Source organism: Terrapene carolina, unplaced genomic scaffold (assembly GCF_002925995.2).
Source record: "Terrapene carolina triunguis isolate 2854851 unplaced genomic scaffold, T_m_triunguis-2.0 Scaffold569, whole genome shotgun sequence".
Classification (NCBI taxonomy): Eukaryota; Metazoa; Chordata; order Testudines; family Emydidae; genus Terrapene; species Terrapene triunguis.
The window spans coordinates 16,702-31,701 of NW_020664920.1; the positions used below are offsets into that span (position 1 = coordinate 16,702).

The following is a 15,000-nucleotide window of genomic DNA, read 5'->3' on the forward strand; positions in this document are numbered from 1 at the left end:
CCCCAGAGGGCTCTGTGCACATACACACACACCGAGTGTGAGGGGCCCCAGAGGGCTCTGTGCATGCGCACACACAAACACACACACACACGTGCACACCCAGAGGGTGTGAGCGAGTGTGAGCTGGCTAAGAGACCTCAGCTGCTCCGGAGTGCGCTGGCCACTCTGCCTGGTCTCTGCTGGTGGCCCTGCCTCCCCTCCTCCATCTCCCTGCCATGCGGCTGCTTCTCAGCCACTGTGGTCAACTGTTTTCTACCTGGTTTATTTTTCTCCTGTGTGTGTGGTGTGGAGCAGCGTGGTTGGCAGGCCGGGGGGGTGGAGCGTGGCAGGTCGGACCAGCGGGGCCGGGCGGGCTGGGCCGGGGCAGGCCATCTCGTCATGTGGGAGGGGACACGAGGGGCAGTGGCATGCTGAGGGAGGGGAGGAGTGGGCTGGAGTGCTGGGAGAGCGGTGTGCCAGCCACGTGGGAGGAGACATGGTGGCGTGGGGTGCTGGATAGGCCGGGTTGGAGAGGGCGGGGCGGGGGACGCAGCTGGCTGGGGAGGGCGCGTCATGGTGTGCGGCTGGCTGGGGAGGGCAGGTTGGGAGGGCAGGGCCAACTGGTGAGAGTGTCTCCGGAGGCGTGGCCGGCCAAGGAGGGTGGGTTGGGGGGCGCAGCTGGGACGAGATTTTGTCTCTTCAGTAGACTCAGGGTTTCCTAGTTCATCCCGGCTGGACTCGGGCAGATTCCCTGATCCTGGCTCGTTCCTTTCCTAGGCTGCGTCTGCACTTCCCGCTCTGCTGACACCCTGCAGAGTCACGGCCCCATGCATGTGTCCTGCAGGGCGAGGGGGCCGGGCGTCCAGCGGGGCGAGGGGGCCGGGCGTCCAGTGGGGCGAGGGGGCCGGGCGTCCAGCGGGGCGAGGGGGCCGGGCGTACAGCACCGACTTGTCTGGGACCCAGAAGAAACAGGTTCAGTTTCCAGCTCTGCCACAACGTCCCCATGTGGCCTTGGACAAGGGCTGTCCGCTCGCTGCACCTTACGCATAAGACGGACCTGGCCTTCCTCACCTCGCAGGGGTGCTGCCACGTTAGATTTGTTTGCGTGTGAGATGCTCAGATACGATGGCGATGTGGTCAGAGCAAACAGGCAGCAGCACCTAAGATGATATATAGCCAGAGAGACCGAGGCAAGGACTAGCAGTGTGCACAGCACTGAGAAAATTGCACCACAGCCAGCAGTAAGCATTTTACACGGACCTGCGATCGCTAGTGGCATCGTCCGGGGCCTCCCCGTAATGTTACCGAGCAGAGCTGGGTTGGGCCCCTGAGGGGGGAATGGGAAAGCGGTGGTGGGATGAGCAGCGGGGCTGGAAGATCGTCGCTGCCGTGTTCCGCGGCTGCGATGGGAGCGGCCAGAGGGAGTGGCCCTGGAAGGATTTTAGCGGCACAGTGGGAAGTGCCAGCTGTGGGCACTGGGTGAGCGTTGGCAGAGAGGGGCAAAGGGAAGGAGTTGCGGGAAGGGGCCTATGGGGCAAAGGGGCACTTAGGTTTCTGCCAGTTGATGGAATTAGCTCTCTGCTGCCATCTATCGATGAACTGGGGGAAAGACTTCATGAGCAGAGCTCGTTAGCAGAGACGCTCGTTGGGCCAGGGCGAGGGTTAAATCCACTCGTCTGGGCTGCGGGGTGATGAGCGGTTCCTGCCCGTGTCGTGTGTGTGCTGCTGTAACCTGCCTGCTGAGTGTGGAGGCCGCGCACTGGTGGCTGTGGGAGTTCACCACGTGCAGACAGGATCCTGCCAGTGGGGTGCTAAGGAGACATTTGTCCCCGGGAAGGTGGGAAACCGAGGCAGGATGCTGTGGGGTGGAGGGGAGCTGTGGTGGCTGCGGTCCCGCTGTCTGTCTCACAGGACCCAGTGCTGGTGAGGAGCGCGCGTTGCCGAGGGGAGATCTCCGGCCGGGGGTTGTTTGCCCAGGTTTCTCGGTGGGCCCAGGCCGGTTTTGTTGGTAATGTTAAGAGGAATCGCTGGCCCAGCCCTGGGGGCTGTTGACACGCCGAGGAAGGGTCACTTCTGTGCAGAGCAGCGTGTCCCGCAGCACCTGCAGCAGCTCCTGGCCGGCCCCAGCCCAGGTTCTCAGCTGAGCCCCAGAGGCAGAGCGGGGGCCTGTGGCTGCAGCCGTGCTGCGCCCTGCCCTTGGACAGGAGCCTTCGGAGGCAGGAGTGTAATTTGTAAATGGATGGTGTAATTATGGATTAATAGCCACTGGAGAGGCACGCAGGGACCGCAGACACTGTGGCCTACTTAGACTTGGGCCTGTTTCAAAGTCCCGAGGCGAGGATGAAAAGCAGCCTGCAAGCTCAGCCAGTCAGCCAGCCCCAGCCAGCCAGCCCCAGCCAGCCAGCCGGCCTAGGCCAGCCATCCAGCTGGGCCCTGTACGCCTGGCTCATCCTCTGCTGGGGCAGGAAGGAGGGCACCAAAGTCTGCTCGGCGGCCGACGGGCTGTACCATCTCACTAGCCCAGCCTGCCACACGAGAAGCCCCTGGGAGTCCTAGCTCCTGGGTCGGTCTGGACGTGCGGGGCTGCCCCCGGGCCATTGCTTCCGGGGTCCCTGAGCCCCGGCCTGGCAGCCCGAAGCTGGGGAGGTGCTGGGCAGGCTGCAGTCCCTGTGGGCCCTGGCCCCCCGCTGTCGCGCTCCCACGTGGCAGGAAGCAGCTCTGGTTGCTCTCCGCGCTGCCCTTCAGGAGATCCCCGGGGGGGTGCCGCAGGCTGGCACGTGCCCCAGTGGGTTTGGTGCCAGGCATGCAGTGCTTGGGTGAGGCTGTGCCCAGCCTGCATTGGTGCCCCTAGTGCATCTACGTGGCCTGATGCCCTGAGCAGGGGTGTGCGCAGCCCATGGGAGAGGCTGGTCGCACAGCCTCCAGGCCGTGTGCTGGGCCTGAGTTCCTGGGGGCCGGCAATCGCTCAGGGTTATGGCCCGGCCCCTGCGGGAGGGGAGCGGACCCGAGTGCTAACCGGGGGTGGCAGCTGCCCAAGTGAAGTCATCGCGGGGGAGAGATTAATCTAATCTCCCCGGGGACGCAGGCTGCTTCCTGGCACAGGGACCTGCTCGTCCTATTACACTTGGCAGGTGCTGGCGGGGTGAGGTGCTTTGTCACTCACTCCAGTCCCTTCCCCCCGGCCGGGCTCCCGCAGGCTGGGCAGGGGGCCCAGCCGCTCTAGGGAATGAATCAATGAAACCTGCCGGGGCGGCACTGAATGGCTGCACATTTATCAATGGAGGGACAGAGAGGAGCTGTCGGAAGCGCTGCCCAGGGAGACACAGCCAGGCAGGTTCTGGGCCCCCTGTCCCAGCCACCCTCAGGGGCACACACTGGAGTCCAGCCGCTCCCCTTAGCATCACCCGCGGGTGACCAGCTTCCCCGTCGCCCACGGCACACCCGGCTCATCCCTCGTCCATGCGCCGGCACCGCGTCTCTCTTACTTGTGCGCCAGGCCTGGCTCAGTCGGGAAAGCCAGAGCCCGGCCAGCTGAGGGCCTGCTGGTCCTTCGGGGGGGGGGACTTCTGCCCCAGCTGTTCCCCAGGTGCCGATTGCTGCTGGTGCAGGGGGGGTGAGTGGCACCGTGGCGGCTGGTGCCTCTGCGGGCTGTTCTCCGGGCAATCTCCTGCTTTGGCAGAACGGAATGTGTGAGCTGAACCCCTGGGTTAGTGGTGCCAGGCACCTCCCTGGAGCTGCTTTCTGAGCCCGGCCACCTCAGGCCTTTGCTGGCCATCTGAGCCCCTGGGGAGCCTGCCCGGAGCAGTAATGCCCCAGTTGTGGGACCGGGATCCATGCCCTAGCACCAATCCGCAGGCCTCAGCAGCTGGACCGGGCTCCGGGGGCTGGGCGCTGACTGAGGGTGCCAGGTGTGGCACAGGCTTCAGCCGCAGATGGTGTGACAGAAGCAGCAGTTCTGGGAAAGGAACCTGTCCCGAGCTGCCAAAGGCAGTGACCTATTTTAGAGGCTCAGGTTTTCGAAGCCAAATGACGCCGCTGACTCTTCCGGGCCCCCGTGGCAGTTGGCCCAGCCCAGCGAGCGGAGACGCATAGTCTGACGTCATCAGAGGCTACGGCAGAGCCCGGGCAGCGTGGCCCCAGGGGCGCTCAGGGCTAAGGCAGGAAGGGGGCAGACTCTGCCCACCAGCTTATGCCCTTGGGGTACTCCCAAGTGGGACCCACAGGCTGCGGGCTTCCGCTCAGGCCCATGGCTGGAGTTGGCACATGGGCTGGTGTAGGGTCAGCAGGCAGGAGGGGAGCACACAGCGGGGGGCTGAGAGAGGGCCCTGAAAACACCAGCGCTCCCCCTCAAAGCCAGGCCAGGGAGCTGCGCAGCCTGGGGCCAGAGCTGCCTCCGGCCTGGTGTAACGATGCTGGTTCTGGCGGGACCCAACTGAGAGTTCCAATTCAGGACAAATTGCTTAAAACGGGGCAGTTACAGCCCAAAGAAGTCACACAAGCAATTCCCTCAGACTCTCCAGTTTCCCAGTATCACCACCAGTGCCACTTGTTATGGGGACAAATGGTTATGAAAACCAATACCCCAGTAAAGGAAAAAGGTTCTCCTGATCCCAAAGGACCAAGCCCCAGACCCAGGTCAATATACAAATCAGATCTTACCCACAAATCACGCTGTTGCCAATCCTTTAGAATCTAAAATCTAAAGGTTTATTCATAAAAGGAAAAAGATAGAGATGAGAGTTAGAATTGGTTAAATGGAATCAATTACATACAGTAATGGCAAAGTTCTTGGTTCAGGCTTGTAGCAGTGATAGAATAAACTGCAGGTTTAAATCAAGTCTCTGGAATACATCCCCAGCTGGGATGGGTCCTCAGTCCTTTGTTCAGAGCTTCAGTTTGTAGCAAAGTTCCTCCAGAGGTATGAAGCAGGATTGAAGATAAGATGGAGATGAGGCATCAGCCTTTTATAGTCTTTTCCAGGTGTAAGAACACCTCTTTGTTCTCACTGTGGAAAATTACAGCAAAATGGAGTCTGGAGTCACATGGGCCAGTCCCTGCATACTTTGCTGAGTTACAAGGCGTATCTGCCTTCTCTCAATGGGTCAGTTGTAGCTGATGGTCCTTAATGGGCCATCAAGCAGGCTAGGCAGAGCTGACACCAGCTTGTCTGGGATGTCACCCAGAAGCATAGCATAAGTTTGAAATACAGACAGTATAGAGCCAATATTCATAACTTCAACTACAACATTGATACACACATATAGACAGCATAATCCTAACCAGCAAACCAGAACCTTGTCTTAGACACCCCATTTGACCCCCTTTATACAAGATTTGGTGCCACTACAGGACTTTGGTTGCAACAATGATCTATATGGTCCCAGTTCAAATCAATAACGTGACACCTGCTGTGTCCCCAGCAGAGGTGTGGTCCCACCGCTGTGTGTTAGCCATGAATGAGCCCCTGCGGGCTCAGGCCTTCCAGGGCTGCTCCACAGCATTTAAGGTGGAGTCGCCACCTGCGGGGCTTGAGCCAGGAGCCCCCGGCCGCTCTTGGGGTCCGTTGGCACAGCGATAAAAGCCCCGCGGCCTGGGTCTAGCAATGGCTGTGTGGCCGTTAGCCCTTGCTCCGGGAGCCTCCAGCCTTGCGGACACACATGTCCATCCCTCATCCCCTCCGGGGGGCGGCAGGGCTTGCTACGGTTTGCCTTTGATCCGCCCACGGCGTGCGGGGGGTGACCGCCAGGCAGAGCTCGGAGGTGCTGTACGGGCAGCCGCTGGGACCCTGAGCCGGGAGCTGGTGTTAAAGGGATGCGGCCGACATCTGAGAACCGCCCGGCAGCCCTTGTGACTAGCCGCCCTGCTCTGGCCCCCAGGGGCTGCTTTGCTCTGCTGGCCCCGCGGTGCATGGGCAGTGATCGCTGCAGAGCAGGCCCCACAGGTTTGTGGATGTTGATTGCACTTGGTTCCTCATGATGTGGGTCGCTGTGCTGCAGGGAGCAGTGGGGGCTCAGCAGGGGGCACTCTCCCCAGCAGTCAGTGCTGGCCGCACTGCCCCAGTGTGGCACTAGGGGGCCTGTGAACATAAGAACGGCCACACTGGGTCAGAGCAAAGATCCATCTAGCCCAGTATCCGGTCTTCCGCCAGTGGCCAATGCCAGGTGCCCCAGAGGGAATGAACAGAACAGGGAATCATCAAGTGATCTATCCCGTTGCCCATTCCCAGCTCCTGGCAAACAGAGGCTAGGGACACCATCCCTGCCCATCCTGGCTAATAGCCATTGATGGACCTATCCTCCATGAATGTATCTAGTTCGTTTTTGAACCATGTTATGGTCTTGGCCTTCACAATATCCTCTGGCAAGGAGTTCCACAGGTTGACTGTGCGTTGTGTGAAGAAATACTTCCTTTGGTTTGTTTTAAACCTGCTGCCTATTAATTTCATTGGGTGGCCCCTAGTTCTTATGTTATGAGAAGGAGTAAATAACACTTCCTTACTTTCTCCACACCAGTCATGATTTTATAGACCTTTATCATAACCCCCTGAGTCTTCTCTTTGCCAAACTGAAAAGTCCCAGTCTTATTAATCTCTCCTCATATGGCAGCTGTTCCATCCCCGAACCATTTTGTTGCCCTTCTCTGAACCTTTTCCAATTCCAATATATCTTTTTTGAGATGGGGAGACCACATCTGCCTGCAGTATTCAAGGTGTGGGTGTACCATGGATTTATACAGTGGCAATATGTTTTCTGTCTTATTATCGATAATGGTTCATAATATTTTGTTAGTTTTTTTCTTTTTCTTTACTTCTGCTGTACATCGAGCAGATGTTTTCAGCTGTGAGCACTGGTGGGGGGGGGCAGCAGGCGTCCGCGCCCCTGACCCAGCTGTGGGTGCAGGGGGGAGGGGGCAGCAGGTGTCCACACTCCTGACCGAGCTGTGGGCGTGTGGGGGGGAGGGCGTGGGGAGGCAGCAGGTGTCCACACTCCTGACCGAGCTGGGGGCTGCTTTGTGCAGGGTCCCTGGTGGGAGTCGGAGACGTGATCTCTCAGCAGCTGGTGGAAAGAAGGGGCCTGAGAGGGCACAGCACTCGCAGGACGCTGAAGATGATGGCCATTGGCTTCTGCTTTGTGGTGAGTGCCGCCCCCCCGCCCAGCCCCCCCAGGGCCCGCTGGGAGCAGAGCGGGGGACCCATTGCAACAGGCTGTGCGCACGCCAGCATGCAGAGCCGGCCTGGCGCCGGGCGTGCGAGGAGCAGGCAGCGGCTGCAGAATTCTACCCCTGGGGCTGGCAGTGCCTCCCGACAGGCAGCCATGGGACTCTGCCATGCTGGGGGCGAGCCTAGGGTGGGGGACATCAGCACTCCACGGCCGCCCGCTGCCCGGGCTCTGGCCCTAGGAGCTGCTCCCAGGCCCTGCAGTCTGTGCCGCTGCAGGCGAAGTGCTGAGTGGTGCTGGAACCAGCCAGGAGCCAATTCGATTATGTGGCACTTGGCCGCTCTGCCGCTCCCATGCCCTTGTGTCGAACAACTCCTGGCTTGAGTCCTAGCGCTGAGGAGCCTGGGAGAGGGAGCAGCTCCCTGGGACAGGCCCAGCGCTCAGATCCCTGCCTGCCCCCACCAGCTGCTCCCACTCACACTGCAGTTCTCACTCCGGAGCTCGGCCTCTGCCCAGCCAGCGCGGGCAGACAGGCGGGTGTATCTGCGGCCTGGCGCACGACACAGGCAGCCCTGGGAGAGCCCAGAGAAGTGACGGTTACAGCCCAGCCCAGCCTGGTCAGCCAGCGCCCAGCCCAGCTGCAGTGACCCCCGTGGTTCAAGCTCTGTCCCCCCATCTGTCCGATCTCCTTTGTCCGACTCCCGGGGTGCCCCCGACTGCTCCCCACAGCCCACACTTAACCCCCCCCCCAGGCCTTTGTTCCCGAGCTGGGGGATGCGGCTCAGCCCCCTGCGGAGAGGCGGGACGGCCACGTCTCTCTGGGTCGCTGGTCGCCAGGTGTCCACGTCCCGGCCATTGGATCTGCCCTTGTCTTCTCAAGAGCTGCATGGAGATGGGCCCTAAGGGCCCAGGCCGCCAGGCGCCCTCCACCCCTGTGTCTTCACCTGCCCCAGAGCTCCCACCTGTGGGGGAACAGTGCCGCACACAGGGGAAACTGAGGCTCTCCCTTGCAGCCTGTTCTGGCCCCAAGGCCCTGGGGGCGCTGTGCTGCAGGGAGAGGGGCAGGGGGCACTGTCCTCTCACGGTCAGTGCTGGCCTTGCCTTCCGTCTGAGAGCTCAACATACTGCATAGGCTCCCCTGCTTCCCAGCCAGGAGCTCAGTCAGGATCAGGTGGGGAAACTGAGGCCCAGAGAAAGCTGGGGACTCTCCCAAGGCAGGCAGTGATGGAGCCAACGAAAGGACCTCCGCGCCCTGGCATACAGCCCTGTTTCTCCCGTTCATGTTTGTTTCGAGAGCCCCAGGGATCTGTACCGGCCGCAGCCACCATTGCCCGGTGCTCTCCGCAGGGTTCCTCCTCGCCCTGCTGGTTCCGAGGGAAGATGCCCCTGGTGCTCCGGCTGCACTGGGCGGCCCCCCGCCTGTGTGGTGGAGGTCTGTGCCGAGCTCTGGCTGCAGTGTGAGTTCTCAGGGTGCCTCCCTGGCCGTCGCGGGGGGCGTTGTCTCCTCGGTGCCCGCAGCTGAACCAGACTTTGCTGGCTCTCCTGGGAGATCTCCTGCCAGGCTGCGGACCTGCACTGGGCCCCAGGGTCGATACTGGCCTGTCACTCTCACCTCCAGATCACTGCCTGAGCTCTCAGCGCCCGCCAGCCCCTCCCCCACGTTGGCTCTGGGCCTTGTGCTCAGAGAGAAGAGGGCTCCATTCCCAGCCACTTGCTTGCAGTGTAGCCATGCACAACCTCCCCCATGCCCTGTGCCTCAGTTTCCCCTCGGCACCAGGGCAGAATGGCCTGACCCTCCTGCATAGAATCATAGAAGATCAGGGTTGGAAGGGACCTCAGGAGGTCATCTAGTCCAACCCCCTGCTCAAAGCAGGACCAATCCCCAACTAAATCATCCCAGCCAGGGCTTTGTCAAGCCTGACCTTAAAAACCTCTAAGGAAGGAGATGCCACCACCTCCCTAGGTAACCCATTCCAGTGCTTCACCACCCTCCTAGTGAAATAGTTTTTCCTAATATCCAACCTAAACCTCCCCCACTGCAACTTGAGACCATTACTCCTTGTTCTGTCATCTGGTACCACTGAGAACAGTCTAGATCCATCCTCTTTGGAACCCCCCTTCAGGTAGTTGAAAGCAGCTATCAAATCCCCCCTCACTCTTCTCTTCTGCAGACTAAACAATCCCAGTTCCCCCAGCCTCTCCTCATAAGTCATGTGCTCCAGCCCCCTAATCATTTTTGTTGCCCTCCGCTGGACTCTTTCCAATTTTTCCACATCCTTCTTGTAGTGTGGGGCCCAAAACTGGACACACTACTCCAGATGAGGCCTCACCAATGCAGGGGCAGGGGAGGCATTTTCTGCCTGTGGGGGGCTCTGTGATGCCCATCAGGGGGCGCTGGCCCAGGACATGCCCTCTTCCCTGCTGTAGGGAGCGTGTGTAGGGAAGGCCCGTCAGTCTGTCTGTCTGTGGGGCACGTAGCCCAGTGCATGGCCGATGCCTTGAACTCGTGCTTTCTGCAATCCCATCTGAGCCCAGGAGGTGGAGCTCCAGGGACCACAGCAGACCCCTCCTGGGCTGACCCCGTGACAGGATCCTGGGACTGGGGCAGCGCTTTGCCCGCTTAACTCTCCAGCCTGGGCTGTCTCCCCCAATGCTTTGCTAGTGACAGGCAGCAAACCCCTCCAGGCGCTGTGATCACTCAGCACAGCCGCATGTGGAGCCCCACCCCCAGCTAGAGTCCAGGAATGCTCCCAGAGCCACTCACAAATCGCACAGAGACAGGCGCCAGCTCCGAGCCTTGTACCTCCGAGCTGTACCGTCCTGCCCTGGTCAGAAGCCTGATGAGTGTAAGTACATGACCTGGTCCGCCCATCCCTCCATGTGGAGAGGACACACACCAGCCTTTGTAACCTGAGCTGAGGTTTCCTAAACTCTTCCAGCAAAACACCCTGTTTAAGGTAAAATCTAAACCAGGTGTATTAACTACAGACAGATGTTCTGGGATTATACGTGGTCGGCACAAAAGGTCAGAGAGAGTTACCAGAGAAAAGAAGAGGTGAGCACACAGTCTAAATCAGTTTTCTCACTTCACTGGATGTTATAGTTCTTGATACACAGGCTTCCCCTTAAGCCTGGGACCGGCTGAAGTCTTTGTCTTCTCAGCGTTCTGTTGCTTCCAGCGTAGGTGGGGGAGGAGAAAGGCCAAGGCAGGATCCCCTCAGTCCATGTACCTGGAAAACATTAGCCCAGACATGTCCTGGTGGGCTTTGCTGCCTCACAGAGTTGAGCAGTCCCCCATTGGGCAGCCCTCTTACAGCATTGTAAACCCCGTGTCTACAAGTCCCTTGCTGATTAACACCTTCCTGAGTGGGGATCACCTCCTGTGTTGTCACTAGCAAACTGACAGCATAGTTCAGTAACAACCATACAGCAAATCTCATCACTTCACACACACGAACGAGATATGTCTTAGGACAGAACAGCATAGTGACCTTTCCTATGATACCTTACATGGCCTGCTTTGTATGAAATATGATTATATGACGAGAGTGAATATGGGGGTTCCAGGGTGCTGCTTTGAGGTACAGAGTGCCAGACCCCCTTTCTCCCGCAGGGCCCTGTGGTGGGAGGCTGGTACCAGCTCCTGGATCGACTTATTCCGGGAAACACCAGGATGGTGGCGTTGAAGAAGATGGTGCTGGATCAGGTCTGTAAAGGAAGCGTTTCTGGGGGAGGACTGAGGAAAGTGGGTGCGCGGGGAGGATGCACCTGGGAGGCACATGAGGTTGGGGGCTGCGGGGAGATGAGTGCCCGAGAGGGAATGGGGTGGGGTGGGGCTGCGACAGGTGGGTGCCCAGGAGGTGGGGTGCAGGAGATGGGTGCCTATGGGGAGAGGGGTACATCTGTGCCCTCGCAGCCATGTGCATTTGCACATGCATTTCCTGGGCTGGGGCCTGCCTGTGCTCCAGGCCACGTAGCACATGCCCAGGCTCCAGCACTGCCTGGGGCTTCCCCCCGCCAGGCTCCCCTGCCCTAGCCGTTGCTGTGGGAACCTTCCCCTTGGCTGCCCCATGAACAATGGGTCCCAGCGTGCATTGTTCCATGCTCAGAGCAGCCCGCCTGCATTGCACGCTGGGGCTGGGGTCTCCCAGGGCAGTTCTGCGGCAGAGATGGGGGCAGGCTGGGCTGGAGCCCTCCAAGGAGGTGCATTTGGGCAAAGGAGTGCAGCCCCTCACCTCCTGCCCCCCAGAGCTCAGGCCAGAGCCCCCCGGCCCCTGTGCCCAGGGCCTGGCCAGGCTGGGTTCTCAGCAGGGCCAGGTTATCGAGTGGGCCCAGCCAGGGTGCAGAGGGCTGGCCGGGGGGGGCTGCAGGGCACTCACTCCTGGCTCCCTTTAGGTGGGGTTTGCACCTTGCTTCCTGGGCTGTTTCTTGGCCATCGCCGGGGCACTCAACGGCCTGTCCGCCGAGGAGAGCTGGGCCAAGATCCGACGGGTGAGTCCCGAGCCGTGCCGGGGGCAATACAGCCCCCAGGAACTGCAGCTTGTGCTCGCCACTTCCTGTCCCAAGCTGCGGGGGGGCTGCCCGGCGGGAGCCCGGTGGGAGTCGCTGGGGGGCGGGGAGAGCAGGGGGGAGGGGGCATTACTGGAGGGGCCCAGCAGGACCCCCATGATCCTCTGCTAGCCACAGGTGCTGGGGGTTGGGGGGGGACCTGTCTGTGTTGGCAGCTCCCTAAAGCCGTTAGCAGGTGGCTCGTCCACACCGTGGTCTGAGACCAACGCAAGCGGCTGAGTCAGCAAGTGCCTAGTGACTCACCCGGCGAGCCGGTGCCCCGGCCCTCCCCCAGCGCCCTGCGCCGCTCCCCGGCTGTGAGTCAGCGCGCAGCCCGGGCTCTGGCACCGGTGAGCCCAGTCCCCGCCATGAGTCACCACATGGGAGCGGGGCCAGCCAGGCTGGGGAGGGGCTGCTCCCCCAGCGAGGCAGCGTGCTCCGGCTCTCACCGGAGCCAAGAGGGGTAGCTGGCACCCCTCTGCCAGTCCCTCTGCAGCGAGTCCTGAGGGCACACGGAGACTCTGCCCGGGCTGCTTCCTCCTGCCAGGGGCACCAGGCCACGTGCCTGCTGCTTGCCCTGGGTCCCGGGCACAGAGCCCCCTCCCTCCTCTGCAGGCGATGGGGAGGCTGCTGAGTGAGGCCTGGAGGGAGCCAAGCTCGTTGTGTGAGGGGTGGGGGGGACCCCTCTCTGCTCCCAGCGCTCCCTGGCCGGGCTCTGAGCCTGCAGCCCCTGCTCCTGCTGGCTGGCGCATTCCCTCAGCAGCCACCTGCCCAGTGCTGTGGGCGCGCCTGGGTGTAGAGGGGGCTTGGCCAGGGGGATCCATCCCTAAACTGCCTCCCTTGCCCCTCACTGACGCCGTGCTGTGCCCCATGTGACGAAGTGGAGATGTTCTCAATGTTGTCGTGGACTCGCAGGCCTGGGTGCTCTCAGCTCCCCACGGTTTCCAGGAAGAACCCCTAGTGTGCCAGCCCTTCTCCAGGTCACCACGTCTCTCCCAGGGTCGAGCTGCAGACTCCTCCGCCCCTGGGACCACTTGCCGCAGTCCCCAGGGGGACCCTGTTACTGCAACAGTCCTTCTCGCTGGTCCCAGGGGTTAAGCGTAGCTCCACCGCCCCCCGAAAGCGCCCCTCCCTGAGCCTTCAGCACGCCTGGTCCTCGTCAATCCCCCTTCGTTTTACTGCTCCCCAGTCACTTACTGCAAGAAGCACCATCCACGGGGTGCAGCACATCCCACTGCTACCACCAGTTGTCACGGCGTCACTGGGGCGATGCTGTGGAACTGCTCCCCACAAAGCCCGTCAGGACTCTGGGGGAGCCTCCTCTCTCTGAGCATAGGGTCTCCAGGGCAAGAAGCTTACGCAGCTTCGACCTTCCTGGGTCTGAGCTTGGTGCATTCAGCATCCCCCTTTCACACCGTGCGCTTCCCACAGCGAGTCCGCACCGGCGGTGTCCTGGGGAAGCCAGAGGGCCGTGCACCCCACCTCCACAGTCAGACATGACTCTCAACAAGCCGGTAAAATGGAAGGTTTTTAGATGACAGGAACACAGTCCAAAACAGAGCTTGTAGGTACAGAGAACGGGACCCCTAAGTCAGGTCCATCTTGGGGCTGGGGGGGCCAGAGCCCCATCTGGGCCTCTCTCCATTTCACACTAGGGCTTCTTCCTGGAAACCATGGGGAGCTGAGAGCACACAGGCCTGCGAGTCCACGACAACATTAAGAACATCCCCAGTTCGTCACACCCCACAGCACCCTGGCTCGGTGGGAACTCCAGCCATGTCGGGCCCATGTAGAGATCCGGCCTTTGGTAGCCATGGGCCAGGGCAAGCGTTCCGGTGTGTGTCAGGGAGCTGGTGGGCCCCCCTGGCTGGCACGACCATAACTGCTCCCTGGAAGGGCTCCCCGTGGGCACCAGCCTTGCCTGCTGGCCTGGCAGGGCTGAGCCGATGTGCCCAGCCGGGGCACAGCCCGATGCTGGCTAGTGTTGGGCGGGTCCCTGGTGTGGCACACGGCTTCCTGGACACACTGGGGGATCTGCTCCAGAGCCTGCGTGGGGCCAGGGTGAGCCTGGCATGGCCCAGCGAGGGGCGGGGGGTGGGAGGCTGATCCGTGCCCGCACGCCAGGATATAAATAGCCTGACAAAAATACACTCCAAGCCCAGCCAGAAAAGCGACAGCGGAACCTCCCCCCCCTCCAGGATGACATCAGCAGCTTCGAGCTCCACAGCCATCGCTTCTCCTTGAGCCCGTGCCAAAGGTCGCCCCAGAGAGCATGGGCACCAGGCCAGGGGAGTGGGCGTGCCCAGCCCACGTGCCCAGGCCAGGGGAGTGGGATGTGCCCAGCCCGCATGCCCAGGCCAGGGGAGTGGGCGTGTCCAGCCTGCAGGCCAGGGGAGTGGGGTGTGCCCAGCCTGCGTGCCAGGCCAGGGGAGTGGGGCGTGCCCAGCCTGCGTGCCAGGCCAGGGGAGTGGGCGTGCCCAGCCCATGTCCCCTGATGGCTGCCTGGGCCGGCCTTGCAAGTAACTGGCCTTGTTCACTCCCTACAGGATTACCCGGACGCGCTGCTCACCAACTATTACGTAAGTGCAGGTGCTGCTCCAGCACGGCAAGCCGGTTCCCCAGGCGCTCCAGGGCCGGCCCTGCAAGCTGGGGCCTTCCCTCTGCCCCGCACCCTGGCAGAGCATCTCCTGCTGGGGCCCCTGCACCAGGCCCTTGCCAACCGGCCAGCCAGCGCTCCTGCCCCACGGGACTGCCCAGGGCGCCCCTGTCTCCCGTGGGGCCAAGGGGGTCTGGGTCTGCCCAGGGCTCCCTCCCCCCATTATGTATTTACCCACCAGGAATTTGGGGGAATTTTCCTTACCAAGTGTCCCACTCCCTGTGGGTGCCCCCAGTGCCGGGGGGCGGGCTGGGGGGCGTGCTGGGGGGAGGGGCTGAGGCCGGGCATCCGGCTGGCAGCCCTGCTGCAGGGTCCCCATCGGCATGTGCCTAAGGGGCCCCTCCCCACGCCCTGTCTTCTCTCTTTCAGCTCTGGCCAGCCGTGCAGATTGCCAACTTCTACTTCATCCCCCTGAACCACAGGTCAGGCCCCCGCCCTGCTCCCGCCTGCCCCCCACCCCCTTGGGTGCCCCAGCGCCCCCCCACCCTGCCCCCTGCCCCCTGGCCTGCTCCCTCTCTGCCTGCTCCCCTGCCCTGCCCCCCCGCCTCCACCTGCCCTGGGACCCCACCCCCACCTGCCCCCCGCCCCCTTGGGTGCCCCAGCGCCCCCCCACCCTGCCCCCTGCCTGTGCCATGGCTCCCATCTGCCCCCCTGCCCTGC

General features: G+C 61.9%; 1 protein-coding gene across 1 annotated transcript in view; it reads left to right on the forward strand.

Annotated features, from left to right (window-relative positions):
* Window positions 1–15,000, forward strand: part of MPV17 (mitochondrial inner membrane protein MPV17) — a 31,235-nt gene that overhangs the window by 16,088 nt on the left and 147 nt on the right. The window contains exons 3-7 of the mRNA XM_029913271.1: window positions 6,997–7,112; window positions 10,750–10,842; window positions 11,532–11,627; window positions 14,231–14,263; window positions 14,710–14,784. Of these exons, the coding sequence (XP_029769131.1) occupies window positions 6,997–7,112; window positions 10,750–10,842; window positions 11,532–11,627; window positions 14,231–14,263; window positions 14,710–14,784 (413 nt within the window). The remainder of the gene's footprint in view (window positions 1–6,996; window positions 7,113–10,749; window positions 10,843–11,531; window positions 11,628–14,230; window positions 14,264–14,709; window positions 14,785–15,000) is intronic.